Below are 25,007 nucleotides of genomic sequence, written 5' to 3'. Positions count from 1 at the left end.
GCATCTATAACCTTTTTGATTTTCACCATATCCAATGAATGCACATTCAATAGCTTTAGGTGATAGTTTATCTTGTTCTTGAACAAGCACAAAACATTTACATCCAAATATCCTTAATCTATTAAAATCTGGAGTAATTTTGAATAATTTTTCAAAAGGTGATACATTTTTTAAAGAAGCAGAGGGCATACGATTGATTAAATATGTTGCAGTAAGAAGAGCTTCGGCCCAAAAATTTTTAGGAACATTTTTAGAAACAAGAAGTGTTCTTGTAGTTTCAATTAAATGTCTATGTTTTCTTTCCGCAAGACCATTTTGTTGTGGGGTTTTAGGACAAGATCGTTGATGTAAAATTCCATTTGTTTTGAAATAATTTTGAAAGTCTTTAGACATGTATTCTCCTCCAGAGTCGGATCTAAATATAGCTATATTGTTTTGAAATTGGTTTTGAATAAGAATATGAAATTCTTTAAAATTGTTAAAGACATCGGATTTATTTTTAATAATGTATACCCATGTATATCTAGTAAAGTCATCAACAAAACTAACATAGTAAGAGTAGCCTCCCTTGGACAGAACGGGTGCCGGTCCCCATACATCGGAATGCACAAGTTCAAAAGGTCTTTTTGACACAAAATTACTATGAGAATATGGAAGCGAATGAATTTTTCCAATGATACAATCATTGCATGTGAATGTATTTGTATTACAAAATTTTTCCAAAAAAGGAAAGAGATACAATTTAGAAACACCACGATGTCCAAGTCTTTTATGCCAAGTCTCAATATCTTTGGATTGAACATGATTACAAAATGATTTGGTTGGTAATGACAAAAAATCCATATAATAAAGATCCCCTCTTCTATGGCCTTGCCCAATCCGCTTCCCGGACCGGAGATCCTGCACATAGCAATGGGTAGGTGAAAAAGTGACATTACATTCAAAATCGGTAATTTGGGAAACGGAAAATAGATTTAAATTAAGTTTTGGAATAATTCGAATTTTGGGAACAAAAAATTCTTTGTTTTCATTATAAATTTTCTCAAGATTCCCAATGCCCTCAACATCCAAGGATGTTCCATCGGCAGTGGAGACAAAAGATTTAAATTTGTTGAGACTTGTTTTTGATAAGAGTGATGCATTCGGAGTCATATGAAAGGAGGCACCCGAATCAAGAATCCAAGAGGTCATACCTGGGAAGGAGGAGATAGCGGCGCCGGAGGTGGATGGTGTAGAAGAAAACTGAGAGGAGCTCATCTTCATGAATTGTTGAAGTGTTTCGGTAAGATGAGCAAGAGACTCTTTTATGTCACCATCTTTCTTTGAGTCTTCATTTTGAGGAACTTCACCGACGGAGGCCACCTTCTTTTTAAATCTTGGGCAATCCGGACGAATGTGACCCGGTTCATTACAATTATGGCAAATGATTTTCCTTCCTCCACCACTATTATTTTTGAAGAAATGAGGAGGTTTGTATGGCCTTACATTGTTGCCGGGTCTAGATACGGCATGAACTTCATCAACATCTCGTTTTAATGCCAAACGAGTCTCTTCTTGACATAAGTCGGCCAAAATATCACTTAGAGGAGTAGAGGCCCTATGGAGAAGGGATCCTCTAAGTTGCTCAAATTCGGGGCGAAGCCCATGAATAAATTGAAAAAATCTTTCTTTTTCCATTTGCTCTTGCCTCATAGCAATAGCACTACCCTCCCATTGGGGTTCGAGAAGGACAAGTTCATCCCATAAAGAGGATAGGGCACTATAGTAGTCCCTAATACTCATATCACCTTGTTTAGTAGCTCTTACCTTTTCTTGTAGGAAAAAATGCCTAGCAAGGTCTCTTTGAGTGTACATGCCTTTCATAAAGAACCAAGCTTCATTAGCCTTCTTGAATTTGGCGAGATTTGCACAAATCTTTAATTCAACATTGTTCATGAACCATGCTAAAATTTTAGCATGCTCACTTTCCCAATCTTCTAATTTAGAAGAGTAATCAAGAATAGCCTTCTCTTTTTCCTCTTCGTTCAAAGCTTTTTCCTCATTACCTTCAAACTTAGTCAACTTCAATTGTGGTTCCGGAATGGTTCCACATACATAACCCCAAAGTTTTTTACCTTTGAGATTGTTTTCCATGGCGGCCGCCCACATGCGATAATTGGTCCCATCCAATTTGAATGAGAGATCGATTTTTGCATCCTTGTTGGCCATTTGTAGAAGAGGAATATAAATGCACTAAAGAGAAGGATATTACTTGACAAAAGAAGATCCGATGAAGCTTTATCAACCAAGGCTCTGATACCATGTAATGAAGTGCCGGATGAAGTCTCCAAGAGCAAAACAAGAGAGCACGCACATACACAAATAGCCACTTAATGAAGTGCCGGATGAAGTCTCCAAGAGCAAAACAAGAGAGCACGCACATACACAAATAGCCACTAATGGGCAAAAGAACAACACAACCACTTAAAGTGGTAAGGCACCCAAAAGAAGAGGAAAAATATATATTCCACTCAAAAGGCTTCAAAGAAGCATGCCTTACAATGGGGAGAAACCCCTTTATTTATAGACAAAAGAGGAGGCCTTGGAAGGGCTCCTAGAGGGACGTTGGAGCCCTTCCAACGGTCATAAATATGACCGTTGGAAGCTCCAACGTCTTCCTAGGTGGGGCCCATTCCAAGGTGGAAAAGAAAAAGAATAGAAAAAATAAAAAAGAAAGAAAAAGGAAATAAAAGAAAAAAGAGAAAAATTACAATGTGCGATAAGAAGTAAAAAGACTGTTTTACCCCTATATGGGTCTATTTACAAAAGATATAAATATATATATTTATATATGTAGATAGACACATAGACATATATATAATTAATATATATATGTGTATGTGTCGTGATCTATATATATAAATATATATATGTACAACATATTTTAACAATTAATAGTGTGCATGAGTTACCACAGTCATATGCATGTGTTCATCATCCATGTGCAAGTGCTTTCATGTAATCACTTAAGACACATGCATCCATCCATAATTCATAAGTATATGAGAACATTTATGCATGATTGTACATGCCAAACACACATCGATTTCATGTATGCACAGGTACTTGAAACTGATTCATAAATGCACGATAATTAAACATGTATCATAAATGTAGGCACATAAAACTTTTCATTCATAACATGTGTTAACATCCGCACACATGAACATAACCCGGATCTAGAAATTGAAATTTCAGGGTTGCACACATCCATATCACGTATGCACCTCTACCAAAGCAATAACATATTAACAAAAATCAAATATTCTCACGTGTTACCAATTCTACAACACAAACATTGATGCCCTGGTACCTTTAAACCAGTCAGGCATACAACACTTAAGTTTAAATTTTCTATCAGTTTTATTGCTATTGCGCACAAGTTAACCACCCAAGTACCTGCATCGGGTATTCAATCCAATATAGCTCATTAGGCAAGGTTTTCCCAAGTGCCTGCCTCGCGGGAAGGCACATGTCCATGTGTCACTAAGTGCACCATCATATGTTTGGAACCAATATAACATCAAGCACACCTCTCTTTAGTTTAAGTTCTCTTGACATACCTAATTTTCATTGTCCATAAATCATTGGACTCAAATACCCCTATCGGTACTTATGTGTTAGGTAAAAACCCAAATGGTTCACTTGGAATTATACCATATAATCCCAATGGTGTTATAACTGATTTATGTCTGTATCAGTTTTATGCATAACATACAAAATAAATTCAATGAAAACTTAATCTATCTTTAAACCAACTGTTGCTGATCAGTAAGTAATATATTGCAGCCCAATCAATGATAACAGTAACAGTAAATGTTGTCGAGCAAATTGCAGTCTAATCAAAGATACATAATCATGTATTTATATTTTTGTTTTTACCATGTAACATAATAACAGTTCCGAACCCTGTTTGTTGAAATTATATACATGCTGAATCGTAATTAAAGATTGTCAAGTTGTCCTTACTAAAACTCATTCTACTTCAATTCATCAAATTGCACATTCGCAGACCAGAACTCAATTCACTATTAACTTTCAGAACACAGACTGAAACAGTCTGTTAATATGCAACAAGTCGTTACCCGATTACACAGGAATGCAGAATGATTCACTTGAGAATAGGCATCTGCCGATTCATCCGAACACCGATAATGGCAACATTGTGTCACTCCATGTCATATATTTTGGGCAAAAGACCATGTTGTATCTTTCTAATGTTATCATCTATCTCTAAAGAGTCAAGTTTTCAGTCCTTAAATGAGATATTTAATTAGCTCGTCTGAGTTTGCATAGCAACAAGAAATCATATCTTAACGGTAAGGAAATACAAAAAATCAAAGTTAGATTAAGAAAAGGATAAGTTGCCACTAGTCCACTTTCTTGTTCCATAAAATTAATCACATATTGTACACCAAAATGTTTTTCATATAGAACTGGTACATGACCTGTGTACTCACCGATAAATTAGAAACATATACAAAAAAAAACTATACGTTAAATAATAATTTTTATTAAAGTACTGGTTTATATAAGGCAAATCATTAAGTGGCCTGACTATGACATGGAAAAAGGTACCATCTCTTATGCGTTGAATCAAATTAACTGCGTCATAAAATAGATCGTATTAAAAGGAGCAGAAATTTTATTGAAAAGTGATCTAGGATTGGATTGGAGGATGAAGAGATGAACAAAGATCATGATGACAATGATATCGTGAAATTCTTATTTCTACACCAATAACCAAATATTTGTAACAATACTTCCTGCATCGTGGAATTCAAACAGAAAATCATCGAAACACCGACAGAAACATCAAAATCCCATAGAGAACTTTTTCCACCGCAATATCGTGCATATGGAACATCCATAGATGCAAAACACCAAAACCCATTACCTATATCCCAAGGGTTTGATTTGGAGTTTTCCCCCAACCGTGATCTTTTAGGCAGCCGAAACCCCCAATCAGTCGATGTGGAGTTTTCGGAAGCCATAACCCCCACCCCACCTTCAGGTTAGGGTTATACACGAAAACCCCCAAATCTGGGTCGCAGCCACCGAAAAACCCGATATCTTACCATCTGAGGTTTTCCGGCAGCCAAGAACCCCATCCAAAACGCCCGACCAGGCGATAGCAAGGTTCTTAGCTTGACTGACCCACAACACACCCGGATGCAATCAACATCGACAAGAAAAGCGCAGAAACCCAACCTTTTCCGGCGATTGGAGGAGGAGGTGGCTGTTGCTGCAAGAGGAAGGTCGCCGACAACTCTGGTCGCAGGCGATGGCGGCAGAAGATGGTCGAAGCTCCCATCGGCGTGCGTGAAACCGAAAGAGAGGGATGTGAGCAGCAGAGAGAGTGAAGCCGAGAGGAGGAAGAGAGATGAGAGAGCGAGACCCCCCTCTATCTCCTCTTAAACGAGCCGAAGTCCCCCTCCCTTCCGAGAAAATCGAAGGGAGTTGGTTACGACCTTTGTAACCTCCTTCCCCTTCTTGTTTTGCAAGAATCGTGCCCTAGGCACGATTCTTGTAATTGTGCTTTGTTAATAGAGGGTCGGGTCCGGGTCCGAGCCCCGCGACCCGCGATGCCGGATCCACTCTAAAGTGGATCCGGGTCGGCCAAGAATGAGGGATCCACATGGATCCGGGTCATAAGGGAATGGTGGATCCACATATTGGATCCAACCCCAATTACCCAATATTATTACGTATATATTTTTAATACCTATTTATATATTTCCTTTTGGATCCGGGTAACGGATATTGGGTCCGATATGTATAAAATCACTCGAATTCTTACGGGTATTACACTTATTGTGAAAGTGAGGTTGGCAGATGATTCTAAGAGAGTTGATTCTCCTATGGAAGCAAATGCCAAGTTAAAAGTCACTGATTAAATGGAGTTAGAGGACTCGCTTGTATACAGGAAATTGGTTGGGAACATGTACAGCTTGAAGGAGACTAATAGGAATATGTTTTATGGGATATATTTGTAATTTCATGAGTTTATTTGTATTATATTGTAAAATATCGGCATTAAACCCAAAACTCCTGGCAGATGGCTAGTGCCAAAAAAAAGAAAAATAAAAGAATCAGTTATATTTTTCATAAGCACTCCTTTTAGCTTATGGTCCTTATGAACATTATTCGTGGACGCAATTTAATGGATATTTTTTTATCTTTCTAATGGTCACAGCTCATTGTACTCAACAATTTCCAGCTCACAAATTCATAAATGTAAGAAACTCTATACCAGCTATCAAAATAGTGTGAGAATGTGAAATTTTTTCTAAAGCACTTCACAGTCATCTACAATTTTTGTACCTTTCTTGAAATCAAATGATGCTATCACTTATGAACACAGTCACAAATATCGTTCTCGGGAATTTCTTGGCAATGGAATATCTTGGGAGACTTTCAAATTTCTTGTTTTTTTCGGAAAAAAAAAACTTGGTAAAGTATTGGTTTCAAAAAATATCATATTAAATATATAATAAAAAATTTGTAAAAAATTATAAATAAATACATTGGCGTGGTCACAAAATATCATATTTTTCAACAACAAACAACAACAACTACGCCTTCATCCCAAAACAATTGGGGTCGGCGATATGAACCAACAAAGAAAATCATTATGGGTCTTCCACATTAATCCTTCTCCTTCATTCATTTCTATCCAATGCCATGTCCTCGGTGAGGTTCAAAGCATTCATATCCTTTCTTATCACCTCCATCCATGTCTTCCTAGGCCTACCCCGACCTCTTTTAACTAATATATTTTCCCATTTCTCCATCCTTCTAACTGGAGCATCATTAGGCCTTCGTCGAATATGTCCAAACCACCGTAAACGATTCTCTCTCATCTTATTTTCAATGGGTGCAACGCCTACCTTCTTACGTATCTCCTCGTTCTGAATCTTATCTTTTATTGTATTTCCACACATCCATCTCAGCATACGCATCTCAGCTACACTCATTTTTTTGAATATGATGTCTCTTAGCAGCCCAACATTCCGTACTATATAGTAAAGCGGGCCTAATAGTCGTCCTATAAAACTTTCCCTTCAACCGCAATGGCATTCTACGATCGGACAACACTCCAATTGCACTATTCCATTTCATCCACCCAACCTTTATCCTATGATTTACATCTCCATCAATTTCTCCATACTTTTGAATGATAGATCCCAAATATTTGAAAGAATCATTCACCGGTATTTCGTGCTCACCAAGCTTCACTACACTCCCATCACTACTTCGTTGCTTACTAAATCGACATTCCATGTATTATGTCTTACTCTTACTCAACTTAAAACCTCTTGGTTTCAATGTCTGTCTCCATAATTCTAACTTAGCATTAACCCTCGCTCTAGACTCATCAATCAAAACAATATCATCAACAAACAACATACACCACGGCACATTTTCTTGAATTGATCTCGTAAGTTCATCCATCACTATAGCAAATAGGAAAGGGCTTAAAGAAAATCCTTGATGTAACCCAACCGTTATAGGAAAATTGGTTGTCACCCCTCCACAAGTGCGGACATTGGTTACTACTCCTTCATACATATCTTTAATTATACTAATGTACTTGAGAGAAACACCTTTCTTCGTCATTGTCCACCAGAGAACGTCCCTAGGTACTCTACCGTAAGCCTTCTCCAAATCAATAAAAACCATATGCAAATATTTGTTCCTCTCTCTATTTCTCTCAATAAGTTGTCTAAGAAGATGTATAGCTTCCATAGTTGATCTTCCAGGCATAAAACCAAATTGATTCTCCGATATCATGACAATCTTCCTCAACCTAGACTCAATCACCCTCTCCCAAAGTTTCATAGTATGACTCATGAGTTTTATACCACGATAGTTTGTGCAATCTTGTATATCACCCTTATTCTTATATAGAGGCACCAAAGTACTCTTCCTCCACTCATTAGGCATCTTATTTGTCCGCCAAATCTTGTTAAAAAGATTTGTCAACCATTTTAAACCTTTCTCTCCCAAGCATTTCCAAGCCTCGATAGGTATACCATCTGGGCCAACTTCCCTTCTTGATTTCATTTTCTTCAAAGCCTCTGCAATTTCTTTCTTTTGAATCTAAATAATCTCCTATTAAAAAGCAAGTGAAATAAGTGTTTTCCTACAAATGTTAATAAAGTAGAAGCAGAGTTATCGGAAGCTTCTTAGATAGGTGGGAAGCCTGCTTCCCAGAAACTCGCTTCAGAAGCGCGATACTCGTCACTTCCAAAACTTGATGGAAATCTCGATTCTCCCACGCTTCTCCTATGCTTTCCAAACACTTCATCTATTCTTCTTATATGTTTTCTCACTCTACTTTTCATGTTTTTTATTTGTTTCCTCTCACGTTTCTCACTCACTTCCATGTGTTTTATGTAAATTGGCAACCAACATTTTTAGATTTCATTTTGTTAAAAAATTAATTCTTACTAAAAAAATCATGAAATTTAAGAATAGACACTTTTATTTTAGTTTTTATTTGTGTTCCATTTCGATTCTCATTCAATTCTTATAGTGCTTTTTTTATTCCTTGCTTCCCACTTCCTATACATTTTAAAATGCATTGTTTCTCGCTTTCGCTTCCTGTATCGTTTTCTGCTTCCACTTCCTAGTCTGGCAAGCAACCTTAGAAGCTAGAAAAGGGACAAAACAAATAGTCTCATATCGATGAGGGGGAGGAAGGAGGGGCCTCTCCCACCTCTATCTAAAGGGATGGTTCCCCTTCATATTTCACATTGAATTTGAAAGTTCAAAAGTGTTCACGTGGAGTCATCCACGTAAGCAACACTTTTGAAATCTTTTTAGAAAGTGAGCATTAAATGCTCTTTCTAAAAATTTGCTGTCTTTTTATAAAGTGGCCCTTAAATTCCTTGTGTGTGTGGTTCTAGTCGCAATAAATTCGTGAATAAATGTGACAATATCGCAAAAAATTCAAACAGGCAAGATTTTCAATTATCGTGATAATTGCGGCTTGTGATTTTATAGAAATCAAATCGTGAGATTTTCAAAATATGGGCAAAATTTGTGACTATGCTTATGAACACAAATATAAAATCATGGAAGCCACACATTGTGAAACATCAATGTTTCTTAGCCTGAAAAGTTCATTGAAACAGAGGAAAAAGTGCATCGAGCAGTTGAATCAGAAAAAACCCGTTACAGTCTATTAAAATCTTAAATTTCAAATGGTATGGTACTTGTTTAAGGAATATACAAAGATAAAAGATCAAAAAGATACAATTACCTCCTGCAATACTAGCTTGAATTCCAAAAGCTCATTGTAAGTTTGTCGTAGTTTCTCACTGTTTGCATTTATTTCAAGGAGTTCTGCTTCATGCTCTGCCAATTGTACCTGCAATAAAATTCTTAGAAGCTTTCATGAAAACTTCATATATCTTTACAAGAAGTCGAGTAAATAAACTCATAAAAAATATTTGCCAGTGATGATTTACACCTCTAATTCTTCCAAATCGATTGCAGATTGTGCAATAGGATTAGTAGCAAAAGATAGGACAGCTTTATTAATTTGATCCTTGAAGAAATGCAACTTTCGTGCCATTTCTCCACACCTTTTCACCTATAAAATATAAATAATCATTTCATGAAAAGCCTCCCCCATAAAAACATAACAGCAAGAGCAAACATTGTAGTTTCCAACTGAATTCAACATAAGATCAAGAAAAAAGGAAAAAACAAGTAAAAGATTCTACCACAGACACTTGGAATAAAATCGGCTTAATTCAACAATAAGTCCATGAACAAGGTTATGAGAACTTTAGCTCCATTATTCTTGAAAATCCATACAAATCATAACAGGCTTATGCATGTTTCCTATCAGGGTTTATTTTAATCTATTAAGAGGTACACATTCATGTAAAGCAATGATGTTCTACACTTCCTTGCAAATTTGAGATGTGCCAAGCTGGCTTCCAATCTTTCAAGAGCTGGCAACTTGTCCTGAATACTTAATTGAATGTTGACATCTGAGTGTCAAGAGGACCAAATTGCAAAGTACCAAATTGCAAAGTCTTCACGGACAGCCCATGAGTCGTCGTTGTTTGCACGTGGTGTCCTCCTCCTCCTCCTCCTCCTCCTCCTCCTCCTCCTCCTCCTCCTTCTTCTTCTTCTTCTTCTTCTTTTCTCGAGGCGCGCCTTTTGCCCCTCAAGGCACTTTTTTTATAACACTGATTGTGAGAATAGGACTGTGTAGAAGTCTTGTTTGTTTGGACACTATTGACCAGGGGTAGAGGTTAAAAAGGCACGCCTTTTGGGACTCAAGGCACGTTTTTTATAACACTGATTGTGAGAATAGGACTGTGTAGAAGTCTTGTTTGTTTGGACACTGCTGACCGGGGGCAAAGGTTAAAGGCGAGGCGCGACTTCTGCGCGTCAAGGCACGTTTTTTATAACACTAATTGTGAAAATAGGACTGTGTAGAAGTCTTGTTTGTTTGGACACTGTTGACCGGGGGCAGAGGTTAAAATATGTAATCTTTTGTAGGGCCTCGCCTCAAGGCGAGGAGCGCCTTTTGCGCCTCAAGGAACGTTTTTTATAACACTGATTGTGAGAATAAGACTGTGTAGAAGTCTTGTTTGTTTGGACACTGTTGACCGGGGGCAGAGGTTAAAATATGTAATCTTTTGTAGGGCCTCACCTCAAGGCGAGGCGAGCCTTTTGCACCTCAAGGCACGTTTTTTATAACACTGATTGTGAGAATAGGACTGTGTAGAAGTCTTGTTTGTTTGGACACTGTTGATCGGGGGCAGAGGTTAAAATATGTAATCTTTTGTACATATATATTTATATATATTATACTATATGTATATCTGTTTGTTTATATATGTATATATATAAACAATAATATATATATTATTCTTTATTGTAAAATACATTTTCTTGTTTTATTTTATTTTCTAGTCAACATCATGTTGACTTTGACTAGCCGTAGGGTCTCCCTCTCTTCTCTATTTACTCTCTTTCTCACCGCTCTCTCTCTTATAAATAGGGGTGAACCCCTTTGATAAAGTATGCTTTGGCATACTTGTGATGAATAATAAAATATTATTTTTATATTGTGAGTCTTCTTGTCTGTGACCCTTTGTGGGTTTCGTGAGTGTGTCCTTAGAGACCACTTTTGTGTTTGTCCACTTTGATATCGGTGGACATTTTGGTTCTTTACATGGTATCAGATCAAGGTGCTCTTTGAAATTGAAGATAGTTTGTGGGTTCGTGAAATTGTGTTCTTCTCACACTCGTGTTGGTGGTTGCAATACAAGCTTGCTTTCTTCTTGGTGATTCACATTAAAGTGTCCATGTGATCAACTTGTGGTCGCTTGAAGATTGGATTTGTTCGTTGGTTCAGGTGCTAGTTGATCTTCTCAAAGTTCGTGGAAGTGGTGCTCGTGCTCTTGTGTCTTCTCTACATCTCTCTTTCTCATATCCTCTCTTTCTTTCTCTTTCTCTTTCTCTTTCTCTTTCTCTTTCTCTATCTCTCCTTATCCTTAGAAATGGATGACAAAGAAAGTGTCACCATCATGCCGATGAAACTCAACGATACGAATTATGCACATTTGGGAAAAAGGGTTGTGGGAATTAATGTATGGTTCTGACACAGAGCCTAAACTCGTTCCCACTAAGGTGGAGAACGAGAAGGAAGTCTCACCTTCCGATATGAGAAAAACTAAAGTTATAGCTAATTATGAAAAAAAATAGAAAGAGTGAAGAGTAGGACATGGCAAGTGTTAAAATATGTGTACTCTTACACATATATGTATATATATATATATAAATAAATATATACATATATGTGTGCAATACCCGATAGGGGTATTTCTGTCTTTTTGCATTTGCTATATAGTTGTTTTTAGAAAACAACTATTTATTTTTTAGAATTAGTTCACATTTTTATTTTTTATTTTTTATTTTTTTTTTATTTCACGCAAATGGGGGCCCCACATAGAGTCGTTGGGGCCTCCAACGGTCACAAATGTGACCGTTGGGGGCTCCCAACGTCTCTATGGGGAGCCCCTTTTGGCCTCTCCTTTTCCTCTCTTCTTTGTGCATAAATAGGGGCTTTCCCCTTTGTATTTCTCACTTCTTGAGGAGCTCTTGCTCCATTGTAATGGGTGTTACACCCTTCTTCTCTTCAATAATATTAACTTATGCCTTATAGGCATTTTTTGTCCCTTTTGTGGGTTTATGTGTTAGCACATTATGTGCTTGTGTTTTCCCCTTTAGTGGGTATATTCGCACGTCATGTGCATGTGTATTGGTTTATTATTGAACCTAATGTATTCAAAGTCGTTTCCTTACATGGTATCAGAGCAAGGTTGGGATCGAGTTGCTCTTTGTTGCATTGGGAAGTGTGTTATTCAAGAAATTTTAAAGAAGAATGGTGAAGTTCTCGTTTCACTCTTTTGCTTCTTAAAATTATTTGGTATGCATTATATTTTCTTTAAGTATTGTGCATTATAAAGAATTAGATATGTTTTTGCATATGTGTTTTCCTTGTCATTATGAGTTTGGATTCTTAACATTTCATTGAACTTTTTATATTATTCTCTTTCGTATGTCTTTTCTTGAAAAATAAGTTTTTTAAAGAAAGTTATGTTAGAAGTAAAATGTTTGTGAGATACGTAGCATTGCTCACATACTCTCATCATAATTATTTCATATTAAAGGTATGTGTTTACCCTCTAAAATGTCCTATATGAGGCTTTTCATAATATCATGTGTCTTTGAAAAATGATGTTTTATTTTCCTACCTAATGAGTTCTTTTTTATACGAGCAAAGTTTGATTAAGAAGGCATTTTATAATAACGGTTGAATTAAGTTTTAAAAAAATGATCTCATAAAATATGGTTATTCTCTTTACATTCTTCAATTCAATTTCAAGAATATGCTTTATTATAAAATTTATGGTTTTCATTAATGTTGCATACTTATTACATTAGGAGTTGGTTATAATTTATTAAGTGATATAATATTATGAATTTTTGTTTATAGATTTATGCCATAACGCAATCCTATTATTCTTTTTGGGATTTTCTCCACTTTAATAAAGTTTTCCCTCTTCCTTTCGTATGTACCCTCATTTGGGGATTTGTTTTTTTTTTTGTGTTGGATCTCTCTTTGAGAGGCCTTTTGATCCTTGTGAATCTTCTTATGAGTATATACTCTTAGAGAAGATTTCATGATTGCTATAAGCTTCTTTTTAAATAACAATATTGGTTTTTATGAGACTTCTTAAATATTACCATGAAAGCTTGAGAGACTCAAGCATTTGCTCTTTTTATGAAATACATGCACTAGTGCATGTTTGCTACTTTTTACGCTTTTTGCGTATTTTGTTCAAGTGTTGTGAGAGTATCTTTGTGCACTTCTTTTATAAAGTATTTATGCTTGTATGTGTATTGTCTCTTCATAGACATTTTCACATGGTACTCTTTTTTCAATAAAGAGATGTTTATATTGCCTTCTTTAGGGCTTGTTTTTTGTCCCTTAATGGACTTGTGAGATTGTTTCTTTTATCGTTATGAGTGCTTCCGCAATACCTTGTTACATGTTGTCTTAAATTTGCTCATTTAAGATTATTGTTATTCTACATTTTGGTATGCATATAATTGCAATTTATAAAGGCTTGATTTGATTCTTGGATTATTCCAAATCCGTTCTCACACATAACATTGCTTATATATTTCATGTTGTGTTTATTAAGTCTTTTTTATAATGATCATGATTGAACATAATTTCGTGTTTATGCAAAATTATTGTTATAAGGCATATTGTTGTGATTAATTATGTTGGACCATTGAATCGGCCCTCTTTGTAAAATCACATATTTGGAAAATGATTTTCCAAAGAGTTTATTGCCTTTTTATGGCATTTATCTTCTATCCATCATAAGTTATATGATGCATCAATCCTTTTTTTATGGCTTTATTGTTATATTAGAGATGTTTATTGAGGTGAGTTATGGGCACCTTGTGTTATGTCATTTTAGATTGTCTACTTGCCATATTATAAATGGTTGTTGAGGTGAGTTATGGGCACCTTGGGATTCTAAAATGATTTGTTATATGATCTCTAATTATGAGTATGTCACTCGTTTTCTTTTGGTCATTGATCTTAAGGATGCTCTTATCTATACATAAATGTGATGCATATATGGTGTTTAAGGACCTTAAATGTTTTAAGGTATATTAAATTCAAGGGTTTTGGGACTATTGCTCAACCTTTTGTTGCTTATGAATCTTATGAGTGCATTTGCACATTTGTGAGTTCGTGTTTTGTGCTTTTTGTGCACAAGTGTTTCAAGTGTTCTTGTTGTGCGTATGTGCACGTATCTATTTTCAAAATATTGTCCAAGGTTTTATTTATATGTTTGTCATTACAAGTTTTATTGCCTCAACAGTCTTCTCCTCTTATACCTCTTATCTAAGTGTCATCATATGTAGACAAGATTTTTATTACACCTTTGTGTGTTGGTAGCCCTTTGTTGACTTTGTTCTCTTGGTCCAGTAGCTGAACACACTTGTCTTGAGTGTTATTATATGTAGACAAGGCACGTTGATTCACACCATGGTGTGTAATTTTTGTCAAAGTTGGCATTTGTGTCCTTGTTCTAGTCGCTGAGATGTATGCCCATGGTTGGCTTCTTTCACTCATTCAAGTGTCATTTTATGTAGACAAGAGATGTATTGTGTTTTAGCCCATGGTTGGCTTGATACTCTTGTTCTAGTAGATGAATATACTTGATCTTGAGTGTATTTTTACGTTGACAAGAGATGTTTTTGGTCCATGTTGGCATGTATTCTCTTGTTCTTGTCGTTGATGCACTCATTTCAAGTATTATTACATGTAGACAAGAGGTTCTTTTACACACCTTTGTGTGTGTCTTTGGCCTTTAATGGCATTATATTTATGTTCTTGATCTAGTAGCTTATACACTTGATTTATGGGTTTTGGAGCACTAATGAGGTAGTTGCTTGTAGTGGATGAACTATTGTTGAAATTTGAAAATTTTCATTCATAACTTGTGTTTTAAGATATTCTAGTGAATCATATCATTGATATGCATATTTGGAAACCAATTTAATTTTTTTGGCATTTAACCTATATATTAAGTGCCTTTTGATTTTTCAGCCACCTAATGAGTTTTTGTATTTGCAAATATTTGAGTATGAATTTCCTCAATGTGTAAAGATTTCTACTCAATGTGTAATGACTCTTGGGAGGACATTTTTTAGCAAGATCACATGTGACAATTGTTTAGAATTTCTTTTCTCTAAGATATGAAAGAAATCATTAGATCATCTTGTGTCAAAATGCCTCCTTATTATTGATTTGTGTGTCAAAACTTTTTTCGTTCGTATGTCCCTTTTAGGGAGCCACTAGTTATTATGTGAACATTGGGTTCTTAAAGATATTTGTAATACATGAAATTTTTTAATTTTAAATACAAATTTCATAATTTTGTGTCTTTCTGCACTTGTGAGTGTTCCCCGTTCACACACTTCTTACTTCCAAGTATTGATAAATTCCTTTGAGTACTTATTGGACCCTTATGCAAAACGATTTGTGGAAGTTGGTGCCCTTCATATACATTGTCTCTTTGAAGACATTATACATTGCTTTTCTCGAAGACTTTTTCATAGTATTGAAATGATTAAGTAGTTTTTTTTTAATTATCCTGTTATGATCTTTCACTTAGATATCCTTTTTTGGAATTTGTTTGAAATGTCTCTTAATAGACATATTTCATCTTGGTAAAATCATGATTTACTGTCATCCTTAAGAAATGTTGCCTCTTATCTAATGTTTTGAAAAACTGTTACTATCTTGTTTAAAACCACTCTTGCTTTTCAATATATTATTGTTGCAATTCTTGGGTTAGAATATTTTATTTGTCTTGTATACTTTGAGTCTTCTCTTGGTTTGTTTTTTCTCTACAAGATCATTAAGATGTGGTGCCTTAGATACATCATGGATTCAATCAATGAAGGTACTATGAGGATGATCGCCAATAAAGACATTTTTTGAAGACTTACATTTGAAAGCAATTGTTGAGATGTCATAAAGATGAAGATTTCCCTTGAAGACTTTTGAAGCATTGGACTTCTTTTCAAGACTTTCTTTTGTTTTTCCAAACTTTCGGGTTTTTTCCCCGCAAAGTTTGAGGGGAGTGTTAAAATATGTGTACTCTTACACATATATGTATATATATATATAAATAAATATATACATATATGTGTGCAATACCCGATAGGGATATTTCTGTCGTTTTGCATTTGCTATATAGTTGTTTTTAGAAAACAACTATTTATTTTTTAGAATTAGTTCACATTTTTATTTTTTGTTTTTTTGTTTTTTATTTCACGCAAATGGGGGCCCCACATAGAGTCGTTGGGGCCTCCAACGGTCACAAATGTGACCGTTGGGGGCTCCCAACGTCTCTATGGGGAGCCCCTTTTGGCCTCTCCTTTTCCTCTCTTCTTTGTGCATAAATAGGGGCTTTCCCCTTTGTATTTTTTCACTTCTTGAGGAGCTCTTGCTCCATTGTAATGGGTGTTACACCCTTCTCTTCAATAATATTAACTTATGTCTTATAGGCATTTTTGTCCCTTTTGTGGGTTTATGTGTTAGCACATTATGTGCTTGTGTTTTCCCCTTTAGTGGGTATATTCGCACTTCATGTGCATGTGTATTGGTTCATTATTGAACCTAATGTATTCAAAGCCGTTTCCTTACAGCAATCTTCAAGACATGTATTCAAAGTCGTTTCCTTACAGCAATCATTATTGAACCTCAAAAACATGTATTCCCTTAAGGATATTGCACATGTGCGCAATCTTCAAGACAAAGTTCAAATTGTGACTCAAGGCAACAAAAGTATTAGAAAATATTATAACGAGTTATCCGAACTTTGGGAAGAGTTGGCTCTGCTTGAACCAAAGTGGCACTCTCCTGAAGATACTGAGTTTTGTCAAAGGCAAATCGATAGCTTCGTCAAAGGCAAATCGATGTTAAACACTTTTAGCAATTTGTGAATGGATTGAGGCCGAAATTTGAATCAACTAAATCGCGTCTTTTGCATAGAGGTAAAGTTCCATCTATTATTGATACATGACAAATCCTCTAAAATGCTAAATTGGTGGAAGTGCCTTAACCCAACTGCAGAATCCCATGTTGCAGGCCAGATGTTACATCCTTAGCAGGTGTCAACCGGTGGTGGAACGAAGGTGCTTAGATACCAACATAACTAGCCTTCTCCTTTTAATGGCGTGGAAGGCTGCAAGATGGTTAGTTCGTAGGATGATATAAAGAAAAGGAGAGGAGAAGAGAAGGGAGGAAAAAAAGAAGAAATGAAAGAGCAAAAGGTTTTCTAGAGTCTATCAACCCTTTCTTTTATCAAGACAAGGGTTATAAGTACAAAATTGGGGAAAAGACAAACTTATCCCCTTAGTGTATAAGCTATCTGAACATTAAGAAAGTCAAAAAAAAACAGTCCAACCTATTGGATATCTATGTCCTCAATAGTTCAAACCCGTAGAACAGGCTTGGCAAGCTGAATATGAACAATAGGTACTCGGCTCGGCTCGACTTGTAGAAGCTCGTTAGGTAATAAGACATATATTTTATACATATTTTACATGTATTTTTTATAATCTTATTTCTCTCAACTCTAAAACAATGTATTTTTTCTATAAACAAGCCAGCTCGAACTCGACTCGTTTAACTCGAGCTTATCATGCACTCAAACTCGGCTTAGCTCACCATAACAATGAGCCAAGCTTGAACACTTCAAGCTCAGTTCATTCAGCCCACTTACCAGCCCTACCTAAAATGTGTCTCGCTAGACATGTGGGACGATGTGTTTCAGGCATCTCGTGTGTCTGCCATTTGTGTTGGATGTGTGGGGCACGACCAGTAGCAACCCATGACGCTGCCGTCCATGCAATCAAAAGTCCCCTTGTTTTGCTGTTAAAAAAGAGTTCCCAGTTGTTATAAACAACTTCTTGTTGCCAGGGAGCGAGTTAGAAATGGAAGCATCTCAGATAAAGGAATCCACCCACTGGATCCTACAAGAAAGAAAGAAATCTTGATGCTAGCAGACTAGATTAGTTTAATAGATGATTTGATAAGAAGGCGGAACACTTGGTACAAGAAACACAAAATTCAACAATGAATTATTCAATACAGCAAGTCATAACTAAATACATCTTCATGTTTGGCTCCAATAAAGCCAAGTGGGCTGAAAAAAATATTCTACTAGGGATGGATTTTCAAGCTTGGCCCTGTTAGACATTGCACATGTCTATAAATTATTGTTTGCAGGTGTGGTTTATTGTAATTATGCATTATGACAAGCTTGTAAAAGTCTTACATATACAGGGGTGTTCCTGGTATTTGCCAGAGAACCCCTAACCATCAAAGATTGTGAATAGTAGAAGGATCCTAAAGGCCAAGTGATATGGCCATTTGTTTCTTGGTGCGTCCATAGCTGCCTTCAACTTTCCCCTTCTCTTCTTCCATACATGATTAAATCAGATCTGGTAGTTCTTCTTCTTCTTCTTCTTCTTCAGACCTGATCCTCCATCAGATCTGAGTCAGATCTGAACTAGACCTGTAACTGGTCCAAATCTGTGACAGATCTGGACCAGATTTATCAAACAGTTATCAGATCTGACTCAACCCTGTACCAATCCAAATATGTTATAGACCTGGACCATTATCAAACAGCTTTCAGATCTGACTCAGACCTGTAAGCACTCTAACTCTATGACAGATCTGGACCAGATTCATCAGACTACCCTCATTTATTCTCTTTCTTCTTTCTTTCATTCATTCATTTTTCTTCCCTTTTCCTCCCTCTTTCTTCCTTTTCTTCGCCTGCTCCAAATCTTAACTAGATCTGGTGTCTGGTCTGAACCAAGGATAACCCTGTTTACATGCGCAAGGTGACATCATCAGCCTTTTGGATATCACTTCTCAAGTTGTCATTCGAGTTATCTGAAAAGAGAATATTGAATCACTTTGGGTACCAAATTTGCACTGAAAGGTCTTTATCCAGATCAAATCCATTTGAATCACTTTGGATCCTAGATTTGCACAAAAAGGTCCTTGCCCAGATATTTGTAGTTAAAATTCCACCTAGGTGACCTAGGTGCAAGCGTGCCTAGGTGCCTAGGTGGAGGAGCACCAAGGTTGATATTTTATATTTGTTGTTTAATACTTTTTAAAACATTATAATCATGTTTTCCTTGTGTATTTTAAAACATTTAAGTTTTAGCCTTTTATTTTTTATTTTAAATAATTATATTTTTTATGGGTCTTTAGGTCCCCCAACCCCCCAGCACTTTTAACTATTAAGATCGAGATCCAATCCATTTGGGTCATTCTAGATGTTAAATCTGCATTGAATTGCATCATTTTGGGTCTTGAATCTACACCAAAAGATCCTTTTTTGAATCTAACCCATTTAAATCATTTTGGATATCAGATTTGGACCAAAAGCATAATAGCCTTTGTGTCATTCAGCCAGAATTAAACATCCAATCAGCATATTTGTTAGTTATGAAATGGCTTCAGAATCTCAGATGAGTTTCAAGTATTCATGGCGGCTCTCAACAACGTCTTGAGCCAACATCTTATATTGAAGCTAAAGATCTAAGATGGATAGAAGCCATTGTTAAAATGTAAAACTGTACATATATGTATATATAATAATATTATATTATTATATATATATATAAATACATTTTTAATTTCTTTCTTTTCTGTATTTTTTTTCCTTTATTTTTATTTTTTGTCTTTATGTCATCTAGTTCAGTTTGAACTAGAATGACTGTTGCGAGTCAAGTCCTGTCCAGACTTGACTAGCAATAGAGCTGTTGGACTGCTCTTAATAGAGTTGTTGGACTGTGCCCAACAGCTCTATTGAGTCCTCTTTCAGCTGTGTATATAAAGGGGTGCAGCCCCTCTTGTATTTTACTCCAATGCTTCTTAAGCAATTGGTTTTTCATATCAATAAAGAATACTTTTTATTTTTATTTTGTTTCCAGTTATACCCTTTTTAAGGGTTATGCTTTAGTGTCATTCTTGACACTTGCTCTTGTTAATCAAAGCTCGTGTTTCGAAGATCCCCATTTCATTTCATGGTATCAGAGCCGCGGAAGTACTAAATCTTGAGGAAAAGCTGCCTCGGTTTCCGTGCCCGTTTGCAAAAGTGTTCGCCACTTGAAGAGAAGTGTTTTATCACTTCATTGGAGAAGATTTCACATCTTGTTGTATTGTTTTTTTTTCTTTCTTTCTCATTTTCCTTCTTGTTTCTCTTCTATCCCTATTCTTTCTCTCCTTGTAATCGATGGATGACAATGATAAAGTCACCATCATGCCTATGAAACTAAGCGATACGAACTATGTAACATGGGCTTCAATCATGAAGCACCATATATGGGGAAAAGGCTTATGGGGGATTGTGGATGGTTCCGATTCGGAACCTAAGCTATCTCTTACTAAAAAGGAGGGAGATAAAGACGTCCCTCTATTGGAAGAAGAGAAAATCAAGGCTATTGCCTCATACGAGAAGAAATGGAAAGAATGGAGAATATCTCATGCGAAGATAATGTCATGGCTTATCAATAGCGTTGACATTAAAAAATGTTCAAGTCTTGCCAAATTTGATCATGCCGATAAGGCATGGGAATACCTTAAGAATATGTATTCCCTTAAAGATATTGCACACGTGTGCAACCTCCAAGAAAAAGTTCGAATGATGACACAAGGAGACAAAACTATTCGTGAATATTACAATGGGTTGTCCGAACTTTGGGAAGAACTTTCCCTTTTAGAACCAAAGTGGCATTGTGCCGAAGACATCGAGCTTCGTCAGAAACAACTCGATGTTGAACATTTTTACCAGTTTATCACTGGATTAAGGCCGGAATTTGAAACCACTAAATCGGCCCTACTTCACCGGGGAAAAATTCCTTCTATTGTTGAAACTATTGAAGAGTTAACAATGGAAGAAAATCGTCTCAGGAAAGGTTCTTTAAAAATTGAAGATGATTCCGTTTTAGCGGTGTCTAGACCAGGGAATCATGTTCGATCATATAGGCCTCCTCACTTTAACCGACAAAATGGTGACTATGATAAGAAGAAAGTTATTTGTCATCACTGTCATGAACCAGGACACTACAGGCCACAATGTCCCAAACTTAAGGAGCTGAGAGAAAAAAGAGCTGCAATTGCTGGATCGGAGCCTAAAGATCAGGATGCACCAGTTTCCCTGGCCCAACTAATGGAGATCCTTCAGCCTCTCATCAAAGGTGCCTCTTCCTCATCTGAAGCTTCAACCGGCGCAGCAGCCTCATCTTTTTCTGATTTAGGTAAAATTTCTTGGCTTCTTGACTCTGGTGCATCTTTTCATATGACCCCAAATAATCAAAGTCTATCCAAATGTGTTAAAAATAAAACAAGTGTGTCAAAGGTCTTTACTGCTGATGGGACTTCTCTTGAAATAGAAGGAATAGGAGATTTTGAAAAAATTTATAAAACAAAAAAATTTTTTATTCCAGAAATTAGACATGTTCCCAAATTAAATTTAAATCTTTTATCTGCATCTCAAATTTCTGATTATGGGTGTAATATTTCTTTTTCTTCTCATGGTTGTTGGGTACAGGATCGCCAGTCAGGCAAGCTGATTGGGGAAGGCCATAGAGAAGGAGGACTCTATTACATGGATTTTTTGGAAATGCCGAAGAAAGCTTTTTGTTATAATATTCAAAAAATAGAGTTGGAACTGTGGCATAAGAGACTTGGTCACCCACATATAGCCAAAATCCAACATTTTCCAAATCTAAGGAAATTTTGTAACTCTGAATCATTTGATTGTAAAGATTGTATTCTCGGCAAAATGAAAAGATTACCATTTCAGAACAGAACCTTTTTCTCTTCAAGACCACTTGAATTAATACACTCGGATGTTTGGGGTCCTGCACCAGTAATTTCTAAAGGAGGGTTTGTTTACTATGTTATTTTTGTCGATGATTTCTCCCGACATACGTGGATGTACTTTCTCAAACATAAGTCTGAAGTATTTTCATACTTTCAAACTTTTCATAATATGGTTAAAAACAAATTTCAAAATGATATTACTATTTTTCGCACAGATTCAGGGGGAGAGTTTTTATCCACAGATTTTCAAAATTATCTTAAATTGCATGGCATCACACATCAAAGATCTTGTCCTTATACACCTCAACAAAATGGACTGGCAGAACGAAAACATCGCCATATTATAGAAACCACTAGAACTTTATTAATATCAAATCAAGTCCCTAAAGACTTTTGGGCAGAAGCTGCCTTAACTGCCACCTATCTCATTAATAGGATGCCATCTTCTTCGTTACAAAATATCACTCCCATTGAAAAACTTATGAACATTTCTCCAGACTACTCTAGATTAAGAATATTTGGGTGCAAATGTTTCATATTTACTGACAAAAATGATAAACTTTCCCCTCGTGCGATTCCCTGTGCCTTTTTAGGATATGCTGAAAACCAGAAAGGTTATAGATGTTTTGACTTCAAAAATAATAAACTATATGTGTCTAGAAATGTTTCCTTTCTTGAAAAGGAGAGCTTCTTTGATTTTAGAAAATTAAAAGACGTCACTGAGTACTCCTTTTTGCTAGATCTAACATCAACATCTGATGAATATGACCTTGATTGTAACTTTGATGATGATCCAAGAATTATTGATCTTAATGTTGAAAATGAAGAAGTTCATAGAGATACTAGTATTCAATATTCCAGGCGACAAGAGTCTAATACTCCATGTGCACTTGAGAAATATTCTAGCATTCCAACTAGACAATCATCCGGAATCTCGAGGCCTACAGAAAAGTTTGTATCATACGAGTCTTTCTCACCCACATATAGGGTAGTTATTGCATTAATTCACTCATATGAAGAACCATCCACATATTTTCAAGCAAAAAATGATATCAAATGGATAGAAGCCATGAAAGTTGAATTAGATGCACTTGAAAAGGCTTCTACATGGAATATTCAAGATCTTCCTCCAGGGAAGAAAACTATAGGATGTCGATGGGTTTATAAAATTAAAACCAAGAGTGATGGTACTCTTGAAAAATATAAAGCCCGTTTAGTAGCCAAAGGTTATGCCCAAGAATATGGGATTGATTATGAAGAAACCTTTGCTCCGGTGGCTCGTATGACTACTGTCCGAACCTTAATTGCCTTAGCTTCTATCAAAAAATGGTCTATTTTTCAAATGGATGTCAAAAATGCTTTTTTAAATGGAAAGCTAGTTGAAGAAGTATATATGGAACCCCCTCCTGGTCTAAGTATTCCTAAGGGTAAAGTCCTTCGCTTAGAAAAAACTCTTTATGGACTTAAACAAGCACCAAAAGCTTGGTATGATAGGTTTAGTCGTGTTATGATTGATATTGGTTTTCAATTCTGTTTAACTGACACTGCTTTGTTTATTAAAAATTCTGATGCAGGGATCATTGTGCTTCTTCTCTATGTGGATGATATGATCATCACCGGAAGCGATAAACAGGGAGTTGAAACAATCAAAACACTTCTTAAATCTCATTTTGAAATGACTGATTTGGGCTTGTTGAGATATTTTTTAGGCATTGAAGTTGCTTATTCTCCTAGAGGATATTTATTATCTCAGACTAAATTTGCTTTTGATATTGTTTTCAGGTCTGGTATTACTGATGATAAGAAAGTTGACACTCCAGAAGTTGTTAATGTTAAAATGAAGATTGATGATGGAGAACTTCTTGCAGACCCTACTCCTTACAGACAGCTTGTCGGGGCACTTTCCTATCTATCCATTACCAGACCAGATATAGCACATGTTGTTCATACAGCAAGTCAATTTCAACATGCTCCTACTTCTGTTCATATGGGAGCAGTCATGCGTATTATCAGATACATCAAGTCCTCTCTTTCACGAGGACTTTTCTTATCTTCCTCCTCTTCTCTTGATTTAATTGCATATACTGATGCTGATTGGGGAGGTGATCCCAATAACAGACACTCAACCACTGGCTTTTGTGTCTTTTTAGGGGAATCATTAATCTCGTGGAGGTGTAAAAAGCAGCATAAGGTATCTCTCTCATCCACCGAAGCTGAATATAGAGTCATGGCAACCACGACCATGGAAGTAGTTTGGCTCCGACGACTGCTTGCGGACATGGGAGTTGAAGCAACAAAGGCTTCACAAATGTGTTGTGACAACAAAAGTGCGATCTACATTGCCAGTAACAGAACATTCCACGAACGCACCAAACACATCGAAATGGATTGTCACTACGTCAGAGAGGAATATCTACACGGGATAATTGATCTGCCATATGTCACTTCAGAATATCAGTTAGCAGACCTCTTTACAAAGCCTCTCGCTGCTCCCCGATTTCACTTTCTCTTAGACAAACTTTCGCTCATTGTACCGTAAGTTTGAGGGGGAGTGTTAAAATGTAAAACTGTACATATATGTATATATAATAATATTATATTATTATATATATATATAAATACATTTTTAATTTCTTTCTTTTCTGTATTTTTTTTCCTTTATTTTTATTTTTTGTCTTTATGTCATCTAGTTCAGTTTGAACTAGAATGACTGTTGCTAGTCAAGTCCTGTCCAGACTTGACTAGCAATAGAGCTGTTGGACTGACACAGTCCAACAGCTCTTAATAGAGCTGTTGGACTGTGCCCAACAGCTCTATTGAGTCCTCTTTCAGCTGTGTATATAAAGGGGTGCAGCCCCTCTTGTATTTTACTCCAATGCTTCTTAAGCAATTGGTTTTTCATATCAATAAAGAATACATTTTTATTTTTATTTTGTTTCCAGTTATACCCTTTTTAAGGGTTATGCTTTAGTGTCATTCTTGACAC

General features: G+C 36.1%; 1 protein-coding gene across 3 annotated transcripts in view; it reads right to left on the bottom strand.

Moving 5' to 3' along the window:
• LOC149839555 (V-type proton ATPase subunit a1-like) overlaps positions 1-25,007 on the bottom strand; it is a 148,640-nt gene that overhangs the window by 109,944 nt on the left and 13,689 nt on the right. For all 3 annotated transcript variants that reach the window (XR_016431331.1, XR_016431332.1, XM_090002628.1), the window contains exons 3-4: positions 9,518-9,640; positions 9,308-9,415 (exon numbers count right to left, since the gene is read on the bottom strand). Coding sequence is in view for 1 of the 3 variants with exons in the window: in XM_090002628.1 (XP_089858754.1) it covers positions 9,308-9,415; positions 9,518-9,640 (231 nt within the window). In the remaining 2 variants the exon portion in view is untranslated. The remainder of the gene's footprint in view (positions 1-9,307; positions 9,416-9,517; positions 9,641-25,007) is intronic.

The sequence above is a fragment of the Nuphar pumila genome, chromosome 4 (assembly GCF_984573655.1).
Source record: "Nuphar pumila chromosome 4, dmNupPumi1.hap1.1, whole genome shotgun sequence".
NCBI classification, from domain to species: Eukaryota; Viridiplantae; Streptophyta; class Magnoliopsida; order Nymphaeales; family Nymphaeaceae; genus Nuphar; species Nuphar pumila.
The sequence above is the reverse complement of the archived record's forward strand: the minus strand, read 5'-3'. Positions and strand labels throughout refer to the sequence as shown.